The sequence below is a fragment of the Equus asinus genome, chromosome 13 (genome assembly GCF_041296235.1).
Source record: "Equus asinus isolate D_3611 breed Donkey chromosome 13, EquAss-T2T_v2, whole genome shotgun sequence".
In the NCBI taxonomy this organism is placed as follows: domain Eukaryota; kingdom Metazoa; phylum Chordata; class Mammalia; order Perissodactyla; family Equidae; genus Equus; species Equus asinus.
In genome coordinates this window covers 5,009,767-5,035,217 of record NC_091802.1, presented here as the reverse complement: position 1 = coordinate 5,035,217, position 25,451 = coordinate 5,009,767, and the positions used below count along the sequence as shown (strand labels likewise).

General features: G+C 48.9%; 1 protein-coding gene and 1 long non-coding RNA gene across 4 annotated transcripts in view; one reads left to right on the top strand and one right to left on the bottom strand.

Annotated features, from left to right (window-relative positions):
• Window positions 1–25,451, top strand: part of LOC139040006 (uncharacterized) — a 55,654-nt gene that overhangs the window by 6,223 nt on the left and 23,980 nt on the right. The window lies entirely within an intron of this gene.
• The window catches only part of CDRT4 (CMT1A duplicated region transcript 4), a 46,145-nt gene continuing 35,645 nt past the window's right edge, over window positions 14,952–25,451 (bottom strand). For all 3 annotated transcript variants that reach the window (XM_070482312.1, XM_070482311.1, XM_070482313.1), the window contains one exon: window positions 14,952–24,086. In XM_070482312.1, coding sequence (XP_070338413.1) covers window positions 23,629–24,086 — 458 coding nt within the window. In that variant the 3' untranslated portion in view covers window positions 14,952–23,628. The remainder of the gene's footprint in view (window positions 24,087–25,451) is intronic.

Below are 25,451 nucleotides of genomic sequence, written 5' to 3'. Positions count from 1 at the left end.
AGAGTTCTGGCTGAGATTATGGGCATCTCTGCACAGACATTTAGGCCTAGACAAAGAGAAAGGCAAATCTTGTATCTTTCCTCGTGACTCGAACTAAAATTATATATGTGTGTGTGTATATATATATATATATATGTATACAAAATTATTTATCAAAGAGCGTTTAAGAGCCTTAATGTTATCCAAGTCGATATTTATTATTGCACCAATCTTAGCCCTTCCGCTAGCCTTAAGAATATGAATTTCATTACCTTTACCATATCCACTAATCCACACAAATTTAGGTGTCTTATTAATATTAGCTGTATCAAGCTTAGCTGTTTATTCTATTCCCTGATCAGGATGAGCTTCAGATTCAAAATTTTCCTTAATTGGTGCACTCTGAGCAGTAGCACAAACAATTTGGTATGAAGTAACTTTAGCAATTATTCTATTGTCAATGCTATTGATAATATATATATTAAATGATATTTTTGCAATTAAATGATATCTTTGCAAACTCCTCCTGGAAGACGAGGAAGAAATCTTCTCTGGCCCTACCTTTGCTGTTCAGTTTGGGTCAAAGGCTGAAGAAAAGAGTAGGAAGAAGCTTAGAGAAGCTAAACCGACCAACATAAGAAAGAGCATTAGCCACCAAAAAGAGGGGAAATAGCCAAAATGGGGAAGGAAGTTGAAGGAGCTTGAACAGAGCAGAGAGGAGGAAGCGGGAAGAACCAGTGCAGCTGGGATTTTTTTGGAAAAAAAAAAAAGTGGGAGAAGAGAGAGAAGAGATTGCACAGCTCTTATGTCGTGCGTGCTGGCCTTTGAAGGGGAGAGAGCAAGTGGAGGGGGTCAGACAGCATGAATCACAGGAAACTGGGCAACATAACACACATTTTGCTTCTCCCTCACGAAAACCTTCAGTAAAGTGTTGCATTGCTCTTCAAGGTCTTAAGCTCAAGTTCGTGTCTGTCTGGGATGTGTCGTTTGTCAGATCAGGAATCATTCTGTCTTGCTAGAGTGGGAATCTGATCAGCTGAGAAGAAGAGGTGGGGCCCCTCGGAAGCACTGGGAAACGGCCAGGCTCCATCTTTGCTGAGCAGTACAGGACAGCTGGAGTCAGCCGGGCCCAGGCGCCTGCCCCAGTGGTTCCACCACCCTCAATCATTCACGTGGCTGGCACCTTGAGTGCCGGTCCAGGGCCCCCCACTGGATGAGTTTCCAAGGGCTGCTTTAAGAGAGTATCATGAACTGGGTGGCTTTATCAGTAGAAACTGAGTCTCATTTCTGGAGGCTAGAAGCCCAAAATCAAGGTGTCATCAGAGCTGCTTCCTTCTGAGGGCTGTGAGGACAGGATCTGCTCCGTGCCCCTCTCCTCGGCTTGCGAATGGCCATCTTCATCTTCACGTGGGCTTCTCCCTGTGTGGGGGCCTCTGTGTCCAAATTTCCCGTTTTCACAAGGGCACTAGTGTTATTGGATCAGGGTCACCCTGATGACTTTATTTGGACTTGATTACCTCTGTAAAGACCCTATTTCCCAATAAGGTTACATTCGGAGGGTGTAGGACTTCAACATACAAATTTAGGGCGGGGGGACCCAGTTCAACAGGCTCATCCTTGGTCCCCGCAGCCCCCACCCTGGAGGCCACTCCCAGGGGTCCCTCTCCTTTTCCCTCGCATGTGCTCATCCGCAAGCAGTCTGGCCCTTCTCGTCCTCACAGCGTCGTGCAGAAATTCCTCAGAACTCTGGCTTGGTGACCTCACTCTTCCCTGTTGTCAGCCAGGGCTCCACCTTTTCTCCTAGGCTTCCGTTTCTCCGGTGGATTCAGTGGGGATTGGGGGAGAGGAAAATCCCACAGGTAGCCTCTAATCCCCTCCCTGTTTTGACTCCCACTGATTACAGCTTCTTCCCCAGGGACCTTGAGTGAGCTGGACGCACAGCTCCCTGCTCCTGCCCGTCCATTGCCCTGGGACACACTCGGGCCTCGGCCTCATTTCTTAGGGGGCTCCCTGGGCCCTCGCAGGGATGGGTGGCCTCCTCAAAGCCTGGGTCCTCTGCTGGAGATGCCAGGGAGGGTCTTCAGCTGGAGAGACTGGGGAGCAAGTGCACATTCAGGCCACGCAGAGTCACTTGGGTAAAGGCTGGGGTCAGGGTGGACCATTGGTCAAAGGGGCACAGAGAGCTTTGGCCTGAGAAGAATTGGGAGAAGGGGTGGGTCACGGGGAGGGAGCTGCTGCTTAGAGGGGCACAGAGGAGCCCCCAGCTCTTCTGGTTTCCTAGGTGGTGCGAAAGGTTTGCATTAGAACCCAAATTCTTGGCATGGAACGCTGAGGGGGAATGCAGCTCGTGAGAATAGCAATTACATTTGAAAAATGTTTCGAATCATGTCTTAGAGGATTCATAATTGTAGGGCTTCTTAGGACTAGTGGTTTTCCTACTGGGGTCCCAGGGCATGCTAAGGTTTCACGCCCAGGCTTCTGTGGCTTTCTCTAGGGAGACGGAGCGAGAGGGAGCCAGCCTGCTCCAGGGCCCCAGCCTCCACCCGGCTCCAAGCAGACACCCACCTTCACCTGCTTGATACACGGGGCTCGCCCAAGTGGTTTCATTGGAAGAAAAGTCTCCGTGATTACAAAAAGTAAATAAACATATGTTATTTATTTATTACATATATTTATTTAAATATATTGATTAATTATATGTTATAGAAAATAAATTATACAGTTATTTTATATAGTTTATATAAAGATGTAGTTTATCTTTATATATAGTTTATATTTATATGCCACTGGTTGAGCTCATGAGTTCTCCATGGATGTAAAATCATTCAGTATATAACTATTCAGCTTATCTACGACCTCCTTGCAGGATCCTACCTGCTACATGAAGTCTACACGTGTGTCTATAATTCATTCCTAATGAGAAACATCATCTTCAACACAGTGGAGAATGAACGCCAACCTGAGGGGAGCCATCTCCGGGAAAGACACTCCAGCCATCACAACCAGGGAACATGCAGAGGCAGACCGGCCTTTGGCGGGGGTGCTCTTGACCAGGCCTATATGTACCCAATTAGCATTTCAAAATTGTCAGCTGAGGGCACCGGCTCTCCTTCCCCAAAAAGGCCATGAGAGCTGAAACGTTCTACAGGTCTCTCTGCCTCGGTGGGCAATCACCTTACGGGAAAGGAAGCTCCCAGGGCTGCGGATCTCTCCTTAAGCTGGGGGTTCCTGCTCCAGAGGCTGCGCTTCCTGAGGAAGCCGGTTGCTGGGGCCATTTTCCTGATTTAAAGTCCTCATTTTTGGGCGTGGGGTGCAGTAAACAGAGCGGCTGGAAGGAGAGACATGAAGTGGCTGCCTGCTCTACGGCCCGCTTTAATTCTGCTCCCCAATCCTTGGGGGAGTGCCTCCTATACGGGAAGCACTGTGCTCAGTGCTGGGGGTGCCTAGAGGAGAAAGCAGTGGTCCTTGCCCCAAAGGGGCTTCCAGCGTGGTTGGGAGGAGGGAGTCGTGCACAGATGACCCAGGGCCCTGGGGACAGTGCTATCTGAAGGGTGCACTACTCTAGTCCAAGGAGCCCCAAGGTGAGGCAGGGGCCTGTCTGGAAGCACTGGAAGGCTTTCTAGAGCACCTGGCGAATTCCTGTGTGTTCCATTACGGGACTTTCTTTATGCACTCTTGGTCTATAAATACCTCTGGCCATCACATGTGCACTTCCACAGAAGGATAGAATTTCAGTGTTGGAAGCCACTTTCATATCCATTAACCAGCACTGGTCTGATACCGGAGCCCCTCTTGGACACAGCCACAGAATGGCACTTTTTGATTACCCTCAGGACAGGGTATTCACCACGCCTGAGCAGGGTCTTGAACTCCCTGGGCACCCATTGAGAGGTGCTTAGTTTGGAGAAGCTGCTTCCCGCTTTGAGGAGTGTGAAGGCTGAGGAATGACACTCGCTGTGTGTCTGGCTTGTTTGGCATGTCCGAGGCCCCAAGCACAGGGATTCCGGGGCCTCGGGTTGCATCTCGAGTGGTACAACTGAGCGGCCAGCTGCCAGCGGTCACTCTGAAAGCACGCAGTTCCTCAGGGCACGGCATGTGCCTCTCAAGGCAGCCAGCCCAGCCCAGAGGGTTAGGGCAAAGCACACGGTGCCCTCCCCAGTTTGCTCCCCTGCTCAGCTGCGGAGCCTGCGGGAACCTAAGCTTTGCCAGGCTCTGTACTGCCTCGCCCATCGCTCACCTCAGCCTGTAGGTGCGTGTGCTTTATTCAGATGGCTGCTCACCTAGCTTTGGAGAGTTCTAATCTCACATCTTTTTACTTCTGCCCTGGCCCATGGTTCCCCTTTCACTATCACAAGTGCATCTAAACTTACACTTCGTGTGAGCACAGCGGCCGTGTCTGTACTGAGCTTCTCTCTCTGTCAAGTCATGTTATCCACAACCCTGCCACCCTCCATCCCCAGTCGGCCTGAGTGAGTGCACCTTTCAAACCCCTGGCCCCACTGAGCCCTCCTTTTCGCAACATCTATGGCACTTTGAGGCTACCCCTTACTAGCGAGCACCCTATCATATTCTGCCTCTGCTACTTTCCACTGGTTTCCTCTGTCATTCTCCTCCCAGCAAGCCCCTGACAGAAGAATTTTGTTTCATCTACCTCTGGTCTCCTTTAAAGTACATAGCAGGTTTCAATGAAGAAATAAACACAGTGTGAGGCCTGCCTTCATAATCTACCGGGGGGGGCAGGGAAATGATTACAAATCACTGCAAACGGGAGGAGGGGCAAGGACGGAGGCAGCGCAGAGCCGGTAACTCTGGGTCCTCAGGAAACACTTGGTGGCTTGATAAACAAGATATGCACACGATCCATTTCTTCTGTCTCCACTTGTTAGCCATTACGTCCAAATACCAATTCAGCTCTCCTTCCTTACAACACATGTCTTGGTTTTATGCTTAAATAAGAAGAAAAGTTATCATGAAAATCATGGCAGTTGATTTGGTGCAATGATTTATAATCTTCAGAATATTCTGTCAACAAAGCGTTTGTATGTGGCAGTGAGGGACTAGATGGCTTCTGGAGCTCCTTCTAGATCAAATCCTTCCGTTTTACAGAAAAGAATGGACATGCCACGTGACTTTCCTGAGTTCCTGCAGGGAGGTGGACACGGAACTGGAACCAGGACCCAAGGAGCTCCACATTCCCCGTGCTGAGTTCACTGTGCCCAGCTGCCCCCCCTCCCCCAGCCTCTCCTGGAGTGACCCTCTCTTTTTACAGCTCCCCTCGATGGTCTGCTGGACAGCATCTTTCCTTTCCAGGACCTATCCAGAAAAAGGCTGTGGTGGGGCACAACGAGACCAAACTTACCCAGTGAAAACAAATTATCTGTGGTTCTCGAACCTGTACCAGGAGTTTCTCCAAACCATTTGTCCCTGGTCACAGGCCATAGGTCATAGGTAAAGTTTCTCCTGCTCCCACAGTTGAAGCCCACTGGAGTAAAACTCTTCCCTGATTGTATTTTATTATCAGTCTGGTGAAGAGGTCTCCTCCATTTAAGAAATTTTGGAGGGTCTCCTTTTTTGGTGTATTGGTTTTAGGAGGGGCTAATTCTAAGATTGTTTCTATGCCAATAGGAGTAGAATGTTAGTAGTCATGGTGGTGAAGTGGGCTCTTCAGGAAAAAAAAGGGGGGGAACCCCCTAATTTGTAGTGTTTGTCAATTTTTGTGGTGTAAATTTTCTCACCATGATCAATTTCAAGTTGCCAACATAATGTCACGGAGTTGGCAAGCTGCCAACTGTATGCAGAGCTGGAAAGACATACATGCAGTTGGCTTTTATGAGCCAGTGGAAGTGTCTGTTACAGCCACCACATTCACTAAGATTTTTCAATGAGCTAGGTGCCTTTTTAGGCTCACTGAATCCTAGCACTTCACTGTGATTTATCTATAAAAGTAGGAACAATGAAAATTCCTACCTTACAGGTTTTGTGAGGATTGAATGAACCAATACACACGAAGTGACTGAGAGCAGTGCCTGGCACCATAGTAAGCACTCAATAAACAAACACAACCATTATTGGCATAATTACCGCAGACGTTATCTCATTTCGTCTTTTCAGCAGTCGTTGAAGCAGCTGTCCATCGGACAGTGGACAGCAGGAGCCTGACCTGGTGAGCATGTGCGTGGTTAGAGCGGAGAACATTGTGCACTGTCCATTGGTCTATAGGGGAAGACAGTGCTACCCATTCACCTTTTGACCCCAACCCCCAATTTACCAGACCTCCCTGAGGATGACTGTGATGGTTAATTTATGTGTCAACTTCACTGGACTAAGGGAGGCCCAGAGAGCTGGTAAACCATTCTTTCTGGGTGTGTAGGTGAGGGTGTCTCTGGAAGAGATTAGCGTTTGAATAGGTAGAATGAGTAAAGATCACCTCCCCAGTGCAGGGGGCATCATCCAATCTGCTGAGGGGTTGAATAGAAGAAAAAGGTGGAGGAAGGGAAAACTCTCTCTCTCTCTCTTCTTGAGCTGGGTAGGAAAAGACATCCATCTTTTCCTACCCTTGGACATCAGTGCTCCTGATTCTCGAGCTTTCAGACTCAGACCAGGACTTATACCCTCAGCCCCTGATTCTCAGACCTTCAGACTCAGACTGAACTGTACCAGTGGCTTTCTCAATTCTTCAGCTTGCAGAGGACAGCTCTTGGGTCCTGTTAGCCTCCATAACTGCATGAGACAATTGCTGTAATACATCTCATAGATATCTGTACATATCCTACTGGTTCTGTTTCTCTGGAGAACAGTCACTAATATAACGACAAAGTGGAGAACTCTGGGAAGAGAGAAGTGCTATATATGGAGACCTTTTACGACAGAGAAGAGAATTGAACTGAAAAGAGCAATAAAGACTGAGAGAAGCCAGCCCTGGTGGTCTATAGGTTAAGATCTGACCCTCTCACCACCACGGTCCCGGGTTCATTTCCTGGTCGGGGAACCACACCACCCATCTGTCGTTGTCATACTGTGGTAGCTGCACGTTGCTGTGATGCTGAAAGCTATGCCACTGGTATTTCAAATACCAGCAGAGTCACCCATGCTGGACAGGTTTCAGCAGAGCTTCCAGACCATGACAGAGTAGGAAGAAGGACCTGGCCACCCACTTCTGAAAATGTTGGCCATGAAAGCCCTGTGAATAGCAGTGGAATGTTGTCTGATAGAGCACCGGAAGCTGAGAGGATGGCACAGACAGACCGGACAGGGCTCCATGCTCCTGCACACAGGGTCGCTGGGAGTCAGAATCAACTCCACCGTACTAACAACAAATGACTGAGAGAACAAGGCAGGAGTGACCTCAGATGGCCAACTAGCACCAACTAGATGGTCAGCTAGAGCCCTGGGACAATAATGCTGGGGCAGGGATGGCTTCAGCACCAGCACCCATGAGACATCCAATGGGCCAGGCCACTCAAGGTGTGTTGGCCCATTTTGCCCCACCCATGGGACAGGTCCTGAAAGACACCTCTCAGTTGAACAGGACGCTGAAGTGCCGGGGAGGGCTCTGAGGTTGCCCTGGCCTGAAGGCGGGTGAAAGAGGTCACCTGCCTTCTCACCTAACCAGTACTCACAGCTCCTTCACTCCAGTCTGAACGCTCTCCTTCTCACCTGCCCTTCTCCATTTCAGACACACACCAACGTGGTTTTCGAGAAAGGGATGAGAGGGTGGCCAGTTCTAAATGGTGTTCGCTGGCATGTGTGTGAAGATGAGGTGGGCTCATCTTGGCTTGGAAGCGTCAAGCTCTGGGCACCTTTATTTCCTGTTCCTGAGGTTTGAGTGGCTCTGTGGCAATAGATGCTTGTGGGGGCAGGGGGGAAGCAGAAGGCATCCAGCCGATGACTTGTGCCCACTCACCCCAGGTCGGGGTCGGGCTTGGCTGGGGGAGTCTTGGGCTTTTTTGTGGCTGTTTCTCTGAGGAACCGAGTTCTGCTCTCTTGGCTTCTCGGACATTCTCAAAGATGGTCTCTCATTAGGCCAGAGACGGGCATCCTTAGCAAGCTGCCCAGAGCAGGGGTGCACAATGGGGACCTGTTCCTGTGGAAGCCAGGAATATTCTGTGAAAAAGAAGCAGGGAAGAAAAAAATGTCTAAATATCTGCTTTTGCTTCCTACGCCTCACCCACTCAAAACATTAACTTCATACCAAGCTCCCACTGAATCCGTGTCCAGGGACTTCAGGCAGCCCTGGGGCGGTCAGCGAGGGCCAGAGGATAGCTGTTCCTACAGTGGCTCTGGCCGTGTCAGCCCCCAACCTTCGCCCCACGCTTCACGCTTTCTGTTTTCCTTGAAGACTGGATGGAATCCTTGCACCAGTCATATTCCAAGGGTGGGATTTTTTTTCTGATTTTCATTTTCCTTCTACTGGGTGGAAAGAGTATACCTTGAGACTGCTACATTAACTGGTAAATTCAAGTTTTGATCCTTCCTATCATACCTGCTAGAGGTAACCCAGCCACAGCACAAGTTCAGTATGGCAGGCTGCAGGCGGGGCTATAATTTGGGGGAAAGTGAAGGAATACAATTAGCTTCTCTTTTACTTTCACCTTGTTATGAAGTTTGACCTTTCAGCAGGAAAATGGGGCTTGTCAGTTAACAGGATGAAGGACCCTCCGTTCCACACACCATTCCAGTCACCTAAGAGGAAAGAGGGCAACTTTACTTCCTAAAAATTGCTTTTATTCTTGCCGAAAGGCTCAGTGGCAATCAGAAAAAAATTTCAGAAAGGCCCTCTGGGGCCTTTAGTAAAAGAGATTTTAAAGCTACATTATGGAAAACAGTTTGACTCCGGCGCAGAAATAGACAAATCAATGAGCCGAAATAGAGAGTCCCAAAAGAGGCTGGAAAACGTAGAACAATTCAATGTATAAGAAAGGCAAATTTCCAGTCATTGAGAGGAAGGTGGATTATTTAATAAATATTGTTTCAAAAAATTGGCTAACCATAGGAGACAAAGTTAAACTGAATCCTCCTTCATGTCTTTATACTAAAATAAACTACAGGTAAAAAACATATATTTAAAAAAGGGAAAAGCTTTCGTAAAAGCACCAGAAAGGAACATGTGGTAATCTTTTTAATATAATCTTTGGATGGGAGAACGCCTCCTTAATTAAGGCAAAACTCAGAAGCCATAAATAAAAATATTGATGAGATTGACTCTAAAAATACTTAAAATTTCATCCATACCAAAAATACTAAAATGATGTCAAAATAGAAATGAAAAGGTGGGGAAAATATTTGAAGGACGAGTTATGAACAAAGGACTAATAAAGGTCTTAATATAAAAACAGGACTTGTGAATCACAGGTAAAAGGCCAAGATCTCAAGGTTTTTTAATAAGTAAAACATATGAACACGTAGTTCACAGAGAGAGAAATAGAAATGGTGTGTAAAATGTAAAGGAGAAAGAAAATTAAAATCTGTAAACTTTATTACCAATCAGGTTGACAAAGATCTAAAAGTGTGTTAATACCCGGTGCTGATTAAGACGCAGGGGCAGGCACTGTCAGCACCTCTGTGGGGAGCGCAGACAGGCGTGAGCTTTTCCGGGGGCAGCTGGTAGTATCTGCCTGTGTTAGAGTGCACGTGTGGAGCAACTGCACTTCCAGGAGCTCATCTTGCAGACGGCCCCTCATACGAGCAAAGACACAGGACGCTCTGCAGCCCTGTTTGCAGTGGCTGAAGCTGGAAACCATCTAAATGCTCTCCAGGAGAAGACTGGCTCAACAGCTAAACATGGCGCGAACAGTCACACAACGGTACACTCTGCAGTTGTTTAAGAGGATGCGGCGATTCTCTACGTTCTAAGAGAAACAATCTCCCAAGACACTAAGTGGAAAAAGCAAGAGGCAGGGCAACATGTGTGTCATATGACATGTGTGCGCATGCGTGCACACATGTGCATTCATTCAACAAAGGCTTACAGAGCAGCTGTGGCGTGCCAAGAGCTGTTCTAAGCAGTGAGCAAAAGAGACAAAAAGTGAACAGAAGAAGCCTCAGCCTTCGTGAGCTCATGGGCGAACGGGAGAACAACAGTGAGCCATAAGTAGAGCGTGGTGGGCCGCACGGGGGGAAGTGACATGGAGAAGAGACCCGTGAGGCGTGCAGAAGGGCTGCAACTTTAAACAAGGTTCTCAGGGAACCTCCCTGAGAAGCGGGTATTTGAGCAGAGACTTGGAGGTGCGAGGGAGAGCGCTGTGCACATAGATGAGGAAGGGGCCACAGGTGCAACAGCCTTGAGAAGGAGCCTGGTGGCATGATGGAGGCAGAGCGCGCAGGCCAGGCTGTCTGCAGCAGTGGGAGCAAAGGAGAGCGTGGGAGGAGAGCGGGCACAGAGCAGCTTGTGGGCTGTTTGAGGGACTCTAGCTCTTTACCAAGACGTGACAGAATCTGACCTCAGGTTTTAAGAACATAACAGAGAAAATCTCCAAAAGGATGCACACCAACCCGTTAACGGCAGTCACCCCCAGGGAGAGGCATGATGGCAGGCAGGCCGGGAGCGGGGAGGAGGGAATGACTTTACATTATGTTCGTTCCGTGGGCTGCTTTGTTTCTTTGTTATGCCGTGCACAGATAGCTTTCTTCAGTTTTTTAAAGAGCCCCTTTGCCATGTGTGAAATGCAAAATAAAGAACTTCTCCCAGAAAGGAACCCCTTTATTCCTGGATCGCTGGATAATCGAGGGATTGTCCGGGTGACGTTTCAGGTTGGGTCCCCTCAAAGCAGACTCTGAGATGACGATTTGAGAAGGAGTCAACTTGGGAGGTGACCCCAGGGGACACTGGTAGAGGAGTGGACAAGTGAGACAGAGAAGGAATGAGGCCAGTGCGACCGGGGCTCTGTCCTCCTGGGAACTCTGAGAGACAGCAGGAAACCTGCCTCAGAGTTATCCACCCAACCCAGGAGCCAGGAGGCTGGCTGTTACCCTCCACCTCCTGCTCACCATTACTGAGGGGGGCTCCAGGGACCTCAACTCCCCGGCCCCTCCAGGGTTCAAGAGGAAGCTCCCAGGTGGAGAGTTGCTGGTGCCTGGGGTGGGACACCATCGGCACGTGCAGGCATGGGAGGGGACGTGGGCTACCTGCTACAGAGCACATTCTACCTTTTAAAAATTACGATGGTTTGCCCCTCAAGTTTTTTTCACCCAACTTTTTACAATGGCCGCGGCTCTTTAATTCACAGGAAGACGGACGAACAGAAGGAACGGGTTGGGCTGAGAGGTGAGCTCAGGGAGTTGCACAAAATGCGCATCTCTCCTGCCTCTCCTGGAGCCCACGAGAAACCGAGAACACCCTAGAACCAGGGCATGGGTGCAAACACCATCTGCCTAGTATTCCCCGGTAGAAAAAAAAATGTTTAAAAATAATCTCTTTGGAAAAGTCTGTGTTTACCAATTTTTTTTAAGAAAAGGAATTATAGACAGCAGTATACTTTTGGACTTACCTAGGACGCCTCACTCTCTCCTCCACACCCATTCATGTCACTCTCCTTCTTCAAGCCCAGCTCTAGAATGCTCACCTCTTTCAGGAGCCCTCCTGAAGGAATTCCACCTGCCCCCATCCAGTCTACCAGGAGGTGCTTAGCACTCAGCCCACCAGGCCCTCTACCCTTGTCCATGACACATGTCAGCAGTGGACCTGGAACACTTGGAGGTATTGAATTCAAATACTCAACCAAATCCCTGGTCCTCTCTGACCCTCTGTTTCCTCATCTTCAAAATGATCGGGTGAGATTACAGGAGCTCTGTCAAATGATCTTGAATAACCATTCCACTCACTCGATCCTTCTATGGTTTTAAAGCAACTGCTTTTAGGGATCGCTCATGAACTGACTCAGAAAATGATTACCAAAAATGGAGCCCAAAAGACTCTGAGTAGTCCCAGCTTTGTTGGAATGAGGACACAGCCTTTCACGTTGATGACTTTGAAGGGGACAGCTCTCATTGAGCATGCGAGTTCCTGTACACACTTTTTAAAATTATTTGTGGGCACCTCAAAGGCAGGTCTTAAATCCGCCTCTGCCTTATCTCCCCATGTTTAAGGTTCCACATCAGCTTGTTGATAAGCCAGGTGGGTGAGACACGACAGCCTGACAGGTGTTACCTCCATTTATGGATTCAGCTCTTGCCCTGCCTAATCTTTACAGTGGCCATCCACAGTTCTTAAGAAAAATATTTGTTCTTTGATTTGGTTTTTGACAAACAAACCTCCCTCCCTCCCCAGCCTCAACCTGGGTCTCTTGGCCCACAGCCCCCCCCCACACCGGGCTTCTCCCAGCATGCCCCTCCGGCCCCGCATCAGGATTATCTGAGATGCTCGTCTCCAGGCCCCAGCCAGACCCGCTAAATCATGCTCTCTGAACACGGATGCCAGGAATCCGCGTTTTTAGCACATGCACAAGGCAGTTCTTAAGAAGTCAAGTGTGGAAGCCACTGCTTCTGCTAGGCCGCCCTGACCTTCCTTTAAAGTCCGGAGTGAGCTGAGCCCCTTCCCACCCGGACTGGGTACTGTTGCTGCGTAACAAATTGTCCCAAAAGTTAGCAGCCTAAAGCAGCCAACACTTCTTCTCCCACAGAGTTTCCGTGGTGAGGCATTTGGAGCGGCTTAGCTAGGCACTCTGGCTCAGGGCCTCCCATGTGATTCCAGGGTGTGGCCAGGGGCCCCGCACCTGAAGGGGCCAGAGATCTGCTGTCAAGCTCACTCATGTGGCCGCTGGCAGGAGGCTGCAAGGGCCTCTCACAGGGCTGTTCACACGACGTGGTGGCTCGTCTCCCCAGAGAAGGTGACCTGAGGCGCAGAGAGTGGGCCCCGGGGGGACATACTATTGTTTCTGCCATATTCTCCTCATCAGAAGTGGGTCCTTGAGTCCTGCCCCACACTCGAGGAGGGAAATCAAGTTCTTGAAGGGAGGAGTAACAAGGAATTTGTGGACATATTTTTAAACACACAAATCCAAGTCAACACCTTCTGTGGTTTTTTTTAAGTGAAACGCCCCCCATCAGCTGCACACACACACACACACGCCCACGCACGCCCATGCACCTGCTTGCCAGGCTAAATCCTGCTTACGCGTCGTGTCAATCAAGCGTGGCTTTCTTCCAGGGCCACCCTGTACGGTCGCACAGGGGGGCAACTGCACAGCTGTAGTTGGTGCTGTGCACCCAGCAGTCATTGTAGATTCATGTGTTTATTAAAACAATTTTTCAGCAGGTGACTGACAACATGAGCGGCCGTATTCTCAGCTACCAGTCCCAATCGGCAGGGAAGTCTTTGTCCAGCTGCAGGCCAGTGAAGAGATGTCTCAGGAACCCCAGAGTCCCACCTCGCATGGCCCCCTGCCAGTCCCCCACACTCATAGCAGAGCTCTTACAACAAGTGTCCCCTACGAGGATGTTCCCAAACCCAATGTGCCAGCTGAGCTCCTGGCTGGGTGATAGCTTCCGGGCAGTTGGCAAAACTGGTGAGTGTGAGTTCTGGTTCTAATCGGGTCAGAATTCCTCGGCAGTTTGCCGGACCCATGCGTCCTGAGCTGGGTGGCTGCACCAGGCCTTTGCTGGAGGAGCGTGAGCTGTCGCCTCTGGAGGATCCAGAGCAGGCACCACGGAACGGGCCAGGGCCAATGATGCCTGTGTGGCAAAGCCGCTACGTGGTGAGCAGAGCTGAGGCCCGGCAGTCAGGCGCAAGCTCTCTGCTCGTGTGAGCTAACGAGAGGCTCTTAACTCGGGGCTTCCCCGTCTCCAAGTGGTCAGGCGTTAAGGAAGGTAGGTGAACACTCTGAGAGGTACACTTCCGTACAAATAGAAGGCATCATGACACGCAGCCAAGACGGGCAGGTCGGGGAGAAAGGATCTCTAGAGCTCTGAGACTTTGTGGAAATTAAATAGTCAAATCGAATCAGGAAGCACAGATTGCTATGCAGTGTCACCCAGCCGTTTAAAGCCATTTAAAAGAGTGACTCAAATCTCTACCCATTGACTTCAAGGATATTTGTGACGTATTGCCAAATGAGAAAAGCCTAAAAAATATATTTTGTAAGATCCCACCTTTGTAAAAACAAAGATTTCTTTTCTAAAAAAAGGAAACATTTATTTAGCCTTTTCTACCTATAAGGCCAGGGCTGTCATTTACACTACTCTAGGGAATTTCATTTCTCTTATAGTCTATGTGAAATTGCATCCCTACGCCCATCACTCTGGAGTGGTGCAGTTCTCAGCATGTGCAACTGCACAAGGAACCCTACAATGTGTGCAGGCACCTAGAGAGCATAAAAAGCAGGGTGCGAGAGTCACTACCCCTGCTTTGCTTCATGATTGTCCCGTTTGAGGTCGCTTGAGCCCCAGGACCTCTGATCATCCCTGTGAGCACTTTGGAGGCCAGAACTCTCCCACCAATAGGCACATAGGCCTCCCAAGAGCCTGCAGGAAAAGAAGCTCAAATATGGGGCGTCCAAACATCATAGCCCACCACCCTCAATTTCCTCTGGATCAGGCCCTAGAGAGTGGCTAAGACACTCAGGAAGTGGGCATAGAAGATGAGAGGAGGAGACCCCTCAGGAAAGACACCAAGATCCACCACAGCAATAGCTGTAATAGGGAAAAATCGGAACCAACCTGGATACCCCTCAGGGGAGGAATGGATAAATGAACTCTGGCACCTCACAGCACCCAAAAGGATGGAGGCAATTTATGTGCATCAACAGGGAGAGATGTCTAGTGAAAAAAGCAGGCTGCAGAATACGTATAGTGGTCCCATTAAAACTGACCATGTATTGAGGCCAGCCCAGTGGGGCAGTGCTTAAGTTCGTGTGCTCCACTTCAGCGGCCCAAGGTTTACAGGTTCGGATCCTGGGCACGGACCTAGCACCACTCATCAAGTCATGCTGTGGCAGGCATCCCACATATAAAATAGAGGAGGATTGGCACAGAATAACTGTATATTATGATATGCATGTATTATGTATACACATACCTTAGACATATCTGTATTTGCATTGAAAAAAAGAGTCTGAAAGGATACACGGCACTGTGAACACTGATCTTTTGCTGGGGTAGACATCAGGGAGAGGCTTCTACTATGCACCTTACATGCTCAATGCCCAGATCTGACAGGTGTCGACGTCACAAACACTGACCTATGTCAGGGGTTTTCAACATCTTTTACATAAAATATGTAGGACTACAAAAGGAAACAAATTACTTTGAAACTAAATAATCTAAGTATTTTTAAAATAGATGTGTGCTAACCTGTACTGCAGGTTTTATTAGTGTGTCAAATAACAAACCACAACAGCAAGTCAAATGACCGCCATAATTCCAGAGCAGCAATGAGCACAGGCGATGTTTCGAGATAGCCACACTACCACGTGGTGCGAAAACATCTGTGATACCTACTGCAAACAGCTCACTGAAGAAAGGCTGAAATTCAGGGAGAGGTTAGTGAAAATAAAGATGTGATTTTTTTACCATCCAAGTTCACGGACTCCTGAATTCTATCTGTGAATCCCTTGAGGGTCCGTGGACTTCAGTTTAAGGACCCTGATGGTTTCTGCATTCTGGAAGGTCAGCTCTAGTCTCTCGGTCAGTTCCTCCTTTTCTTCTGAGAGGGACCCCTTTGGAGAGTTTGTTTATTCGTGCAGATGTCAGGGTTGTTCTTGCGGTGTCCAGGGGCAGGGAAGTAACCCAGATGCGGATGCCTCTGATAGCCATGTTGGATGTTCTGTTAGCTGATGTCAAAGAGGTCTTTTCTTCCAGCTTTGCTGAGATATAGTTACTATGTAACATGGTATAAGTTTAAGGTAGAGTGTGCTGACTTGATACATTTATATATTGCAAAATGATTACCACCATCGCATTAGTTAACACCTCCATCTAGACACATAATTACCACTTCTTTTCTTGTGGTTAAAACATTTAAGATGTACTCTCTCAACAACTTTCAAGTATATAATACAGTATTATTAGCTATAGTCACCATGTTGTACATTAGCTCCTCAGAACTTAATCTTATAACTGAAAGTTTGTACCCTTTGACCGTCTCCCCATTTGCCCCACCCCCAGCCCCTGGCAACCACTCGACTCTGTTTCTCTGAGTTCAGCTTTTTCAGTTTCCACATATTAGTGAGATCGTACAGTATTTGTCTTCCTCTGTCTGACTTATAAAATAGGTCTTTTATTGAGACTCTGCCTTTGCTGGTGTAAAGAATAATTCTTCAATTAATATATAAATAAGGACTGTACTTTCATAAATTTATTCAGTGGTAACAGTGGTAGTGATGGAGTTGCAGACAGATGGTAGTGGTGATGGTAATGGTGGTAGTGATGGAACTGCAGATGGAGATGGTAGTGAAGCTGATGGTCATGGTGGTGGTGGTGCTACTGCTATTGTGTGTGTTCTGTGAAGGAGCTACCCTCTCTTGGACGTCAGTAGGCATAACTTCCCCACATTCTGGCAGCAGAACCCTAAAGAGGACTAGACGAAAGCCCTCTGCTCTACCAAGCTGTTCTGAAGCCCCAAACACATAGTGTTCTGTTGAATATTATGATTGTCTTTTCCAGGCCAGGAGAACTAAACCACATCTTACGGATGAGGCAGTTGGTATTCCCAGTGGCAATTTTGTCTGTGATCAAGACAAGAGGGTGGCTATCGACAGGGGAAAGTAAGGTGGAGGTGGCTCCAGTATCTCCTGCATGAAGTGGGAATCGGGCCTAGAATCTGAGTTAATGGAGATGCACTGAGATCCGTGTTGGAGGTGGAGCTGGCCCTCACCAGGGAAGAGAAATCAGATTAAGGAATGTGGGCCTCCAAAAGTGGGTGCTTCTGGTAGCAGTTGTCATTTACTCTGTCACATTTCTGCAATCCCCAAGCCTCAGGACAGACTTGTTGACTGTGGCAACCAGGGCAGAGCTGTGCTTTGGGAAGCTTCAGGGGCACCCAATGGCTAGGTTGGGGAGAAGCCATATAGCGATGCCCTGGGACCTTGAAGCAATTTCTTCTGGAGTGAGATGGATGGCCAGGGTGACATGTAGCCACAAGGATGGTTTTGCAGAATATGTAAGCATTCCCCGGAGCCTCCCAGAAAGCACTGCACCTGGGAACTTCCCACTGTCCTCAGGAAGGAGGCTCAGACTCTCCATATCTGACTATTAAAGGGACATACTTCTCCTAAAGTTTGTGAGGTCAGGGTCATCTATAATTCATGGAGCCTGAGTCGCTTAAAACAAGCATCATTTAATTTTGCAAGGACAAAAAGATAAATAACAATGAAGGTGAAAAAAGCAGGGAAGGAGAGAAAGAGAGGGGAGGGAGGGATGGAGAGGGAGAAACTGTATGATATAACCAGAGGGGGAAGGAGGTGGAGCTAGAGCAATGTCAAGCAGAGGTTCCAGCACAGAACGGTGCCTCCTCCCTGGGTTGAAATGTGCTCCCTGCCCCAAGTGTACAGAGGGGCCTACAAAAACCTGGAAAAGCTGGTGGGAAGCAGGGGCCATCTGTCGTAGAGAAGAAATGGAAAGCCAGAACTGGTCTTCTTACTCTGGAGGTCTGGGCCAGTTGAGGTGGGGTTCCGTGAGCCAGGCGCCAATGCTGAAGGCTTGGACCTGGCCCTTGCCTGAGGTCTGGTGGGGACAGTAAAGGGGGGCCTGAGGTCTCCTTGAAGCTGCCCAGCCCAGTCCTCCAGGACAGAGGCAGGGAGGGAGGGAGTGTCCCGGAACAAGCAGTGTGCAAATGTGGACCCTGCCTCTGTGTAGCTGCAAGGGGTCGAGAGAGAGGCCCTAACCCAAAGCATGGAGCACACCTGCGCCAGGTGGTGCCCCTGGTGCTACAGACACAGACAGGGCCGCTGGGGCCAGACGCAAACTGAAGGCAGCTTTGCAAAGTTTGAAAAACTCACCAGGCCACTAAACTTCAACTTGGCCAAAACTTCGCCATGACCTCACTCCTTTTTATGAGCAGCTGTCCTGACACTAACCCTGCCTCCTTCCATAAGCCCTTTTTCATGAGCCTGGAGAGAACAGGTCAGGAGCCGAAAGCACATCCGCTCTCACAGAACCCTGTGCTTTGGGACACGCAGCCCGGCTGCAGTAGGAGAACGTGGTTGTGCCACGTCCCCACTGCCAGCTATGAGGCTGAGCGTGTCTGCCATGTTCACAGCTGGGCCAGGGCACAAGCCAGAGTTCAGTGCATATTTGCCAGGTGCCCATCGGCATGGCTGTAAATGGGATGAGAGAACAAATTAGGTCTGTGCGGTGATGTCCCTCCTGAGGAAGGCCAGAGAAAAAACATGATCGACCTGAATCTCATCCTCTGGGCATGGATGGGTCATTCAAAAGAACAGAAGGACTAGACGTTAAGTTCTAAGACACTGTGATTCCTCTTCCTTCTGTCCCCCAATATCCCATAAGGGAGGGCACCTCAAAGGTACCTACTGAATCCCTGATTCGAATCACACCATCAGGACGAGCGCGCAACTTTACGGCAAAGCTGCCTACTCGATGCCTCAAACTTTCTGCAAAACCTGGCCAAGCGGCTTTTCCAGCCTCTGCACCTTATGGAAAAAGTCACCTCTTCCCAGGGCATCGTGCTTCAGAGGTTGGGACTTGCTGTTGTAAATCGTTTGCTCAAGAAATAGTTGAGCACCGACTACGTGCCAGGCTGTGGACGAGGCTCCAGGAATACGACAGAGAACACAACCAGCCTTGTCCACATCTCAGGGCACTCTCAGACTCTCCATCCTACCTCTGCTGGTCCGCCAGCACACAGAGAAATTGCCCTAAGAAAGTGTGCCACATAAGGAGGGGTTTCTAATAAAACCACTTCACCACAGAAGGTGCCATGGCTAAACCTGTGGGCCAGCACATCTTTGTTTGGTCATCTGCCCTACCTGAGGATACACCAGCAGGACTGCCATTGATGAAACCGCGGAGGAGGAGGAGGAGGAGACCTGAGTCAGGGGAAGCAGGCTGGGCTCGGAGTTGAGAGCCTGGGTTGCAGCCCCAAGGGGGCTCACTCGCCTCAGTGTTAGCTAGTCAGCCAGGTAAGCACGGTAACCGCCTATGGGCAGTAAGAGAAACTCTAACACACGGAAGTGTGAGCAGAGAGCCTGGCGCACTGAGGATGAGCTTCCTTCCAGCTGCAACTCTCTCTGGTACTAATTTTGCTCTCCGCAAAGATCCTCCCGACTGACAGACACAAAGAAACGATTCCACAGAGGTGGCTTCTCACATCCCTTGTCTCCCAAAAATAATGGAACATTCTGGGCGGCTGAACAGTTGAATCTAGAGAGGAAGTGAATTGATACCATGAGCCCGGCTGGGCCGAGCAATATAAGCTTCCTAGAAAGGCATCCGGTGGGGTGGGACTTTTCATTTGCCCCGGCATACAGAGCCTGGGAGAAGAGACAGGGGTCTCAACACCAAGTCTAATGTCCTTTCCATGACACCATTTATCCTGCCCTGTCCCCTAGGGAAATCGGTTCACAGTGGGCATCAAGGAACAGACTCAGGGGTAGGAGAGGACGTCACTGAAAATTGAGGTGTCCCTGCCTCCCCTGCTGAGGCTGCCTGTCTCCTCAGGCCCAGCGCCTCAGAGGAATCCCACATACATGCGCAATGCCAGGAACAGGCCCACCCAGTCACGCCCTACAGGTTTAGGACATTGTCGTGCGATTTCCAAGTACCTAACTAGCTGGCTGAGGCTTTGGGTCCTGGGTAAGAGATGGGAGGAGAGGGAGGAAGAGGAAGAATTTCCTGATTACTTGACAAACGTAAACCCAGGCCCGAGCTTTCCTTGGGGCATCACAGTAAATCTCAGGGCCCTGGTTACTTCTCTCCCCGGCTCTCCTTCCACCTTCTCTTATCTGGCAGTATTAAAGCGCAGGCTCTGAAGATGTGCCCCGTCACTCTAGAAGAGCGGGGACTCCAAAAGGCTTCTGGGAATGAACGGCTCCGCCAAGGCTGAGAAGAGCCATGTTATCTAGACGCGTACATTTGCTCGCACACATCTCCCAAAGCACTTCTGCGGCCTTTCTACCGCTTCTGTTGACACGCTGAGCGAGGCTGCGGGGCTGGGAGTCCTGCTGCTAGTGCTCTGTCTCCACAGACACATCGTTGGTCCCTGGTTGGGATTCCTGTGCTGTATCTCCTGCTCCGTGTGACTTCTCTGCTACCTCTGCAGACACCCATCAAAGCCCAGCGGTCAAAATTCCAGCCTCCAGCTACCCGTTTTGTTCCCCCTGTCCTAAAAAGAAAGACTAAGGGGGCTGGGAGGCATTTGTGCCTCCTCCATTGGGCTCTGGAGCCAACAAAAGGGAGAACAAGATTTGCTATCATGCTGTGCTGGTCACATGCGCTGTTAATAAAGTCCAAAATTCTCGAAGGATTTATTGTTCAGGTCCCACCCTGGCTTCCCATTCCGGTTAGAGAGCTCCCAGGCCACCCCCAAACATCTGGCTTGCACACACCTGCACCGGCAGGGCTATGCAATTATCTCCTTGAGGACCTCTGTGCAGCCTCTTATCTGTTCAGCAGCCTAATGTCCTTCAAGACGTGCTCCCAGGCCATGGCTGGCATGTTGCAGGATGTGGAACCGTTTGATGTGCTTACTGCCCCGGCGGAGTGAAAATGACCAGCAGGCTCAGTCATGTCGCCGAGGTTAAACATCAACTGTTTAAACCAACTGTGGAATTTGCAAATGGGTAAATACCATATTGGGCTTGGGAGCCAAAGAATTTGTTCAAAAACAGCTACTCAACATGTGTCAGAACGGGGCCTTAGCTACAGAGCGACACAGAAGGGCCAACAAAATACATATTCTGGTGTTTAATAATCCTACTACAGCAGGGAGACTAATTAAAACAACTCTTCTGCCAAACAGAAAATTCCAGATGCTGAGGAGATAAATAAAAAGACGCTGTGGGCTGTGGAACATCAGAGCAAGCTAGTCCCTCTTAGAGTAACCCGAGACACCCGAGGCCCCCCCAGCTTGGACAGGGAGATGAGGTTACATCAGGAATGACCCACATTCCATTCCATGCCCCACCTGCTGGTGTCGAACTTCAGGCCTGCAGAAGGGCTCCATGCCTATTCTGGGAGCATCGGAGGTGTCTCTCAGGTCCTTATGAACAAAGCTGGTCCTACCAAGCATCCACTGGGATCTGCCAGACCTGCTTGCTTCTTGTGCACACCCAGGGCAGGGGGACCTTGCAGGCTGGGGAGTTGTGAAGCCAAGGGGAAGCTCTCTCGCCACTTTCTGTTGGTACCACAGGGCCTTCCAGGATTTTAGCAAACAAGACCTTGCTCAGAGAAGGTCTGGACCAGGAGGCAAATCTCAGCCACAGACACCCACAGCTTCCTCAGGATCACCTTCCTTTCCCCAGTGACAAAGGCTCCATCACTGGGTCAGCCATTCTTGTCCAACTGCTTCTTTCCTGGGAGAATTATTTTCCAGCAGCTTCCTCAGTCTTCATGCACAGTCATGGCTGGTCATGTCTCCATGGTGGCCAGATTTGTGAACCCCAGCTTGGGCTATAACATAGTCCCTTGTTTCAAAAGGAATTAGACTTTTTCTTTCTTAAAATTGCCTCAGGAGGCGATGCAGCTGGACTGCAGTCACAGACGCAAGCAATTTTCATCACAACGCAAAGTGTCAATGATGTCCTTGGCTTATGCTTGTGTTGTTATAATAAGCTAAGAATTAAATTAATCTAAACAATGCTATCTAAAAAAACAATCATTTTAATTTACGGAGTATATACTTTTGTGAAAACCACTGAACACCTAGAAATTAAAAACAAAACTGTAATTGCTCTGCCCTCAAAGCAATTAGAAAAAAATCATCACAGATCCCTATAAACTCTAAGAGTCGGGGAGGCTTCCCAAATATACTCTGGCTGTAAACTCCCATAAAAGGATAGAGGAGATAAAAATTCTTTTGGGAAATTCTTATCACCTGCCTCCATGTCTATAAATGTTCCAGGGACACAAAATACAGTCCTTCAGATTCCCTGGAAACCGCTATATTTTTGCAAGAATTCGTTCTGGCCAAGAGCTGGGAACACAGGAATGGGTCTGTCCCCACACAACTCGCAGCAGCCAGAGCTGAGCGCAGAAGTTTCCGCAAGATTCTTGGTTGGAGAGAATGCATTTGTAGGACGAATTCAACTTCTTCAAGTGGCATTTATAGCAACTAGCCCATCTCATCCTCTACATCTCTGTGAGAGAAGCAGGAGGGGTATTAACTGCTTCACAAATATAAACACAGAAACTCAGCTGAGGTCAAAGAAAAGAAAAGGCACCAATGGAAACCTGCTCCGTAGAGAAACCCCAAATGGGAGACCAGCGGGGTCTACCGGTCAGAACCAGATCCCCCTTGCATCTGAAAACAAAGCCTGTCTGCCTCAAGACTGATTTATCATCACTTGCTTTGGGGCCAATTGGGAACAGCTCAGAGCACGGGTGGACCAATTCTAGCTGTGGCCAGACGAGTAACAGCTGCGGTCCAGCCAGGATCTTCTCCCCCGCCAGCGCAACTCCACAGGCAAGCCTTAAAGAAGTGCAGGGAGAAAATCTTCCATATCTCGGTGGGGGACACCTGGGCCCCTGTTGCCTCTTTGTAAACCCTCCAAGGAAAAACATCTCAGTACGAGGTTCAGGTGCCAAGGGGAGCAGTAAGGTGGGATCACTCAGAACCCCACCATGCTTGCTATTAAGCTAATTTTCTCTCGGCTTCAAGTCCATCCTTATATACTACACTTTGAGATACTGGCGTTGGGATTCTGCACACAACCTGTGTGCTTTCCTCTCTGATCAGCTTTGCCCATAGGGGGCGCTAGAGGGAGCCTGTGACACTGCAAGAGGAAGAAGGAACTTGCTTCTGGTTTGCTTCCTGTTCACCTTCTGTTGGCTTCCCATCCCTGTCTGTTTCCCCTAGCAAATCTTCTTCACTCAGGCAGTGTCAATTCCTTCCAGAAGCATTTGAATCCAGTTTTCCATTTTCCCGACACTCACAGACCAACCTCAGCCAAATAGCTCCCGCTCCTCAGAGGCAGGGGTGCCATCCCCACAAGGACTCCCCTCTGAGCTCAAGACACCAGCACCAGCTGAGGAGCAGCCCCACTCCCCCACCTCAGAAATCTGAGATTCAGCCCACATGCCCCTTCTGCAAGCATCTAACTTTTAATAAGTCCAATACCTTCTCTTTGTTCCCCCAGCCTCAGGGTGGTAACTACTTCCTTCAGGTGCTTCCTCTCCTGAAACCTTTGTGTTCTCCTCCTGCCTTTTCAGTTACCTGGTTGATAATTCTTTATATTAAATTATCTCTGGTTAAACAACTGGTGTGATTTCTATCTCCTGCCTGGACCAGGACTAATTCACCCATGGTTACATCCTAAGCAGCTGCAGTGGGAACTAGAGCCTGTGGCTTCCCAACCTCATCTAACTGCGATGCCGGAGGGGGTGCACCCACCCACCCACAGCCCACATTCTAATCTGGTTTACCTTGGCCAACCGCTGCACAAGCAGGCACGAGTTCGAATCTAAAGAACATAGTGAAATTTGTGGCAAATGGATCTTAATTGCTGTACAGTCTTGGGGGATGGCTGCAGGGACTCCTTGCTAAACATTTGGATGTTTCTCCTTGCTGACCAGAAGTGAGCCATACGGAAGCATCCTCATCATAGGTTTTCGAGCGAAGATGATTTTGTTATAGTTTGCGGTGGGACTGTCTCTGGAATCCGTATGAACGTGGGTGGGTTCTGGGATAACAGTGGGACCCATGGGCGATACAGAGCAGGTGCCCCACACCGATAACATGGTCTCTGACCTCGTGTCCTTGAACAGCATGTTGCCAGAGGACTTGGATGACTTTTTCCTCTTCAGTTGGATGACACTGAAAGGCTTGTTCTGCCTTAATGTCCGTCGGCTTTCCTCCAGAGCTTGCATGCATTCCAGTTCTCTAGCTTTGCTCTTCTCGATGAGTTTTTTCACAACTGGGGAGGCATATGTGACATAGGCTGGCCAAGGGTTATGTTTTTCCAGCAGATTCAGGGGAAGCCCAATGTTTTCTGTGAGTTCTACCAGCAAAGAGAAATAGAGGCAATTTAGAGACTCACATACCACAACAACTCAATCCTTCCAAGAATTGGAAGGTATTGGAACTACATTTTAAATTTCTCTCTGTCATGCATAGTAGCCCTTCCACTCCTTGTATGCAGTGGGATTAAAATCTCATCCAAAATTGGGAGACAGAATGACATTCCATAGAGTATATCGATTAAAGAACAGCATGACGGCAAAGAGCAGGAACCTGAAGTCAAGCAGGCTTGGTTTCAGATCTTTGTATAACATCAAATTGTTTAACCTCTGAACTTCTATTTTTTTCACCAATAAAAGAATGTTACCATAAGGCTATTGTAAGTATTAAATAAAGTGATATATTCAAAGGTCGTGGAACAGTAGAGCTTAGGGCTTGAAAGCATGGGCTCCACGCATAGACTACTTGAGTTCGAATTCCTTCTCCACCCCCTTAACAGCTGTGAACTGTGAGCAAGTCTCTGGGCTCTTGTAAACTTCAGTTGCCTCGTGTCTAAAACGGTGATTAGAATAAGACCAGCTTCACAGAGCTTTCTTGTGGATTAAAGGAAATAATATGTATAAATCTTTTAGCCCAGTATCTGGCATGTAGTAATCAGTGATTGGTAACTGAATATTTTGGCTTTGTCTCCTTACTTGCGTTATTTCATTAATCCTTGTTACACCTTATAACGAGTATTATCCCCACTTAACAGAGGATGAGACCAAGGCTGACTGGCTTACACAACCAGCAAAGGGTGAGTTTGACCTCAAGTCTAACAGGCTCAATAATCCATAAGCTTTTCACTAGAGCCACTGGCCAGAAGTTTGGGGTGTCTGGGGGTTGAGGGACCTTACTAGGAATTCTCCCCACTAGTTTCCCAAGCAGCCTGTTCCTTTGTGGACACCAAATCATGGCACATCAGTCCTTCCTTCTTCCCTGTGCAGCTTCACTCTGTCCCGCAGAAACGCCTCAGAATGTCTCTCCTGCCGCACTACCTTCCCGTTTCTCAAGTGGTGCGTACGTCCCCTAATCTTACATCTCTGGTCATTTCAGCAGGAATTTGGGAAACAGGGGAATCAAAAGGTTCATCTTGCCATCTCCAACCTGAATTCCATGAAAAACATCATAAATGGGAATAATCAAGAGAAGAGGCAGGTTACACAGCTATTCCCGGGCTGCCTCACGGATGTACAGGGCTGGAGCTCATCTGGGGACAGATCTGTCAGTACAGAGCGTGTTGTGGAAGGTTCCATTTCTTTGTAAGAGCCATGCATTATTCTGCCTGAGGAAGGCAAGATGTGTGATATCACCTCGCATTAGAAAACGCACCTCAGAGCTTCCAAGCACAAACTTGACTGTTCAT